The following is a 3,853-nucleotide window of genomic DNA, read 5'->3' as shown; positions in this document are numbered from 1 at the left end:
TAAGTTCATTTACCAAATGGTTGGTTCACGATTCCTTTTCCTCTTTGGGTTTTTAAATAGATACTGATTTTTTGAAAAACGAGCAAGGGATCATTTCAATGCATTTGTCATTTTTCATCCTATACAAGTTATAACCGGAATCATATGATAGAGGGTTGACAAAATTCAAACTAAACAAGTATATGGCATTAAGCTTAAGCTCCATTTCGCATGTGTGGAATAAATGGAACATTCGAGGTTTGGTCATATCGAGCCTCTTGCTTCAAGTCTTTCTCCATTTTTTTGCACCCCTTAGAAAGAAAATAACGAACAACCGCATCCCTTTCCTCGTGTGGTTGGCCTATCTAATGGCAAATTGGGTAACTACATTTACGATCGGGCTCATCTCTCATAACCAAAGCAAATTGTCCTCTGGTGCACCTGAAGTAGATATGGCACTTCGAGCATTTTGGACCTCATTTCTCTTGTTACATCTTGGCGGTCCAGACAACATCACTGCCTTTTCTTTGGAGGATAATACGCTTTGGCGACGGCACCTGTTCAATCTCACCTTCCAAGTCGGTACTGCCATTCATGTCTTCGTGCAGATAATTCCCAATAACAAGTCGCTGGTGTTCCCAACAATGCTGGTTTTTCTTGCCGGGGTCATAAAAAATGTGGAGAGGATACTAGCACTTAATCTCTCGAACCTCCCAAGGTTTAAGGAATGGGTGCTCTCACAACAGGAGTCTCTTGACGATACAGGTAACGACTCTATTGTCGAATTCATTGATCTATTGGATGGATATTCTCGCGGTGAAGAAGATGCAAAGCTTGCCGAGAGCACTGTGGTGAAGCATGCTTACTACTTCTTTCAAATCTCTAAGGTTTTCCTCACAGATCTCATCTTCACACGTAGACAACGTCTAATAAGCCAAGAATATTTCCGTGCAATTTCTGCTATTGATGCTTTAAGGGTGATATCAGTTGAACTCCATTTCATTTATGAGGTGCTCCACACAAAAGCATTGGTAAAACGTACCAAGCGGAGCTACATTTTCCGCTTTGTAGCCTTCACTAATGTTGTGATGGCTTTGGTCCTGTTCAATCGCTTGAAGGAGCATCAGCTCCCTAAACTTGACGTGAAAATTACTTATATCCTTCTTTTCGGAGGAATTGCTCTTGATGTGATATCTGTGCTCATGCTCGTTTTCTCTGACTGGACTGTTGCTGGAGTCAAGTGGTACAAACTAGGATCGTACAACCTAGATTCATTTCTCCACAACTTGGTATCTACCGCGTATGACCTTTGGAAGCCTCAATTTGCCACATGTGAAGTAAAGCCTAACGACAAGGCTACTTATGTGGTCTTAGATACACCATTATTATTTCGAAGGTGGTCAGAATCCATGTCTGCTTGCAATCTTTTATCTGAGAGTTTGGAGGAGAGTCCAAGAAAGATGTATAAGCGCGATTGGCATTGGGGAAACGTCGCCTTTTCTAATATCTGCAATTTTGCACTTTATACGACTGAGAAGGTTGCCTCTTGTTTCCATCAAGCTGTTGATACAATCACTGGAAGCTATGGTCCAAGGAGAATGGATGGGAAAAGATTGATGATTGCGAACACAGAGTACGTGTCAACGAATCCATTTATTATGAGGTTATGGATCTTTATCTTTAAGGAGGTGAGGAGTAAATCCGAGGACACGGATAGAAATGATCTGACGGAGGATGAGAATGCAATTAATACAAAGAAGATATATGCGGCTAAAGGTGATCTATTTCTTAGTACTGTCCTGTCCAAGAACAATGACCTCGATTTTAAATTTAGTTTGAGGGGCTTTTCTGATTACGAGGACAGTATTATAACGTGGCATATTGCTACCGAAATCCTGTATAACATAGAGAACCCCACAACCGAAAAAGAAGAAAGGGAATTCAGCAAGATCCTCTCTGACTACATGTTATATCTTTTACTTAATCAACCTAACTTGGTATCCGCCGTGGCGGGCATTGCCCAAATTACATTGGCGAGGACGTTGTGGGAGCTACAGGGCTACATCACTGCTTCCACCAAGAATGTGGAGAGCTTATGCAAGGAAATTTTCGAACGACCGGCCTACACTGAACCTACGAAATCGTTACTCGATGGGGGGATCTTTTGGGCCCGACGTATAGAAGAAGAGTTCAAGGAAAGGAAGTGGGAGGTGATGAGCGGGGTGTGGGTCGAGATGCTATCATATGCAGCAACTCATATCAAGGGAGAGACGCATGTGCAGGTGCTGAGCAAAGGTGGAGAGCTTCTTGCCTTTGTTTGGCTGTTGATGATTCATTTCGGTTGTTTCTACAGACCTGAATGGGGCCCATATTATGGTTACAGGCATTAGTAAATTCAATTAATTCATATTTCTAATATTTTTACCAATAAAATCTGTGTATATTTTCATTATATTTTTATGATGGAAGCTATCTTTCGAAAGCTGTAGAATAATATATTCACACGGTTTAGTACACCGTCCAATTTTGTATTTTCCGTTTTCTGTTTACGTGTAATCCCTGTGCGAAGATAGTGGATAGTGCACGATGGACGAAGAATTGCATCAAGATATTGAAGCGAAGCAAAGAAGCGCTGTCCGGTCAGAACAGGATAGAAAGAATGATTATAATAGATATAATAACAAAAATCAAGAAGGAGAAGATGAGGGAGTAGTCGAAGTACAAGAATGCATGATTTTACATTTAGAAACAAATTTTTAGCTTGTTGATGAACCATATATTTCGAAAAGAGAAAATAATCTCAAGGGAAATGTGTCGATTATAAAAAAAGTCCTAAATATTTTGTATTTGTGTCGAAAAGAAGGAAATGTGTCAAAAAGTCCTAAATATTTTGTATTTGTGTCAATTTAATCCTAAACTTTTTTATCGATACCAATTTAATCCTAAAACTTTTCACTTTGTGCCATTTTAGTTCTTTTCAACTAATTTTAGCTGGATTTTTCTGGCAGCTGATTGGCTGACATGGCATAATCAGCGTTGACGTTGATAACTTTTAATAATATTTTAATATTTTTTTTCAATTTTTCTTTTTCTTTTTTTTCTTTTTCTTTTTCCTTTCTCTTCCTCCTTCCTCTAGTCAATCACCAGACCTCGGCGACTAACTAGAGGCGACGGCAAGCGAGGTCGAGGTCAACCTCGCCAACCTTTAGCAAGCCTCGCCGGTGGCCATGAAGCTCACCGGCCATCACCTCTAGCTGGTGGCCGAGGTCCGACAGCTGGCTAGAGGAAGGAGGAGAATGAAAAAAGAAAAAGAAAAGGACAAATAAAATAAATAAAATAATTCAAAAGTATATTAAAATATTATTAAAAAGTATGTACGTCGCACCGACCATGTCAAGTCAGCTAACTAGTGCCCAGTCAGCAAAATTCGGTCAAAATTAGCCGGAATAACTAAATTGGCACCAAATCAAAATAATTAAGATTAAAGTGGCACCTATAAAAGGTTTAGGACTAAATTGACGCTATTACAAAAGGATTTATGACTTTTTTGAAGCAAGTGGTATACAACGATACTTATGAAAATAATGCTTCCAGCAGGTACTAGTTCTCTTCTAAATTCCTTCAGCATCCCTTAAATATATTATGGCCACACCGAGTGACATGGAAGAATCATTGGGCAACAGCTGTTTAAATTTCAAAAGGGTAGCCAAGAAGGAAAATGAGATCAAGATCTAGATGGCACAAAACTAGCCATAGAGATCTCCATGATACTGTGAAGTACCCCATCCACTTATTACATCATAAATGACATCATTTTTGTACTGCAAAAGAAAAGTTTAATGTCCTAACAATTTACCTTGAGTATGCTCCATAC

The 3,853-nt window shown here is 39.4% G+C and overlaps 1 protein-coding gene across 1 annotated transcript; it reads left to right on the top strand.

Annotated features, from left to right (window-relative positions):
* The first annotated feature begins 347 nt into the window (after positions 1 to 347).
* On the top strand, positions 348 to 2,369 carry LOC108956428. Its single transcript, XM_018865966.2, has one exon. It carries the CDS (start codon positions 348 to 350, stop codon positions 2,367 to 2,369), a length of 2,022 nt encoding a protein of 673 aa, XP_018721511.2.
* Positions 2,370 to 3,853: the final 1,484 nt, after the last annotated feature.

The sequence above is a fragment of the Eucalyptus grandis genome, chromosome 1 (assembly GCF_016545825.1).
Source record: "Eucalyptus grandis isolate ANBG69807.140 chromosome 1, ASM1654582v1, whole genome shotgun sequence".
Lineage (NCBI taxonomy): Eukaryota > Viridiplantae > Streptophyta > Magnoliopsida > Myrtales > Myrtaceae > Eucalyptus > Eucalyptus grandis.
Note: the sequence above shows the minus strand (reverse complement) of the source record. Positions and strands in the feature narration are given on the sequence as shown.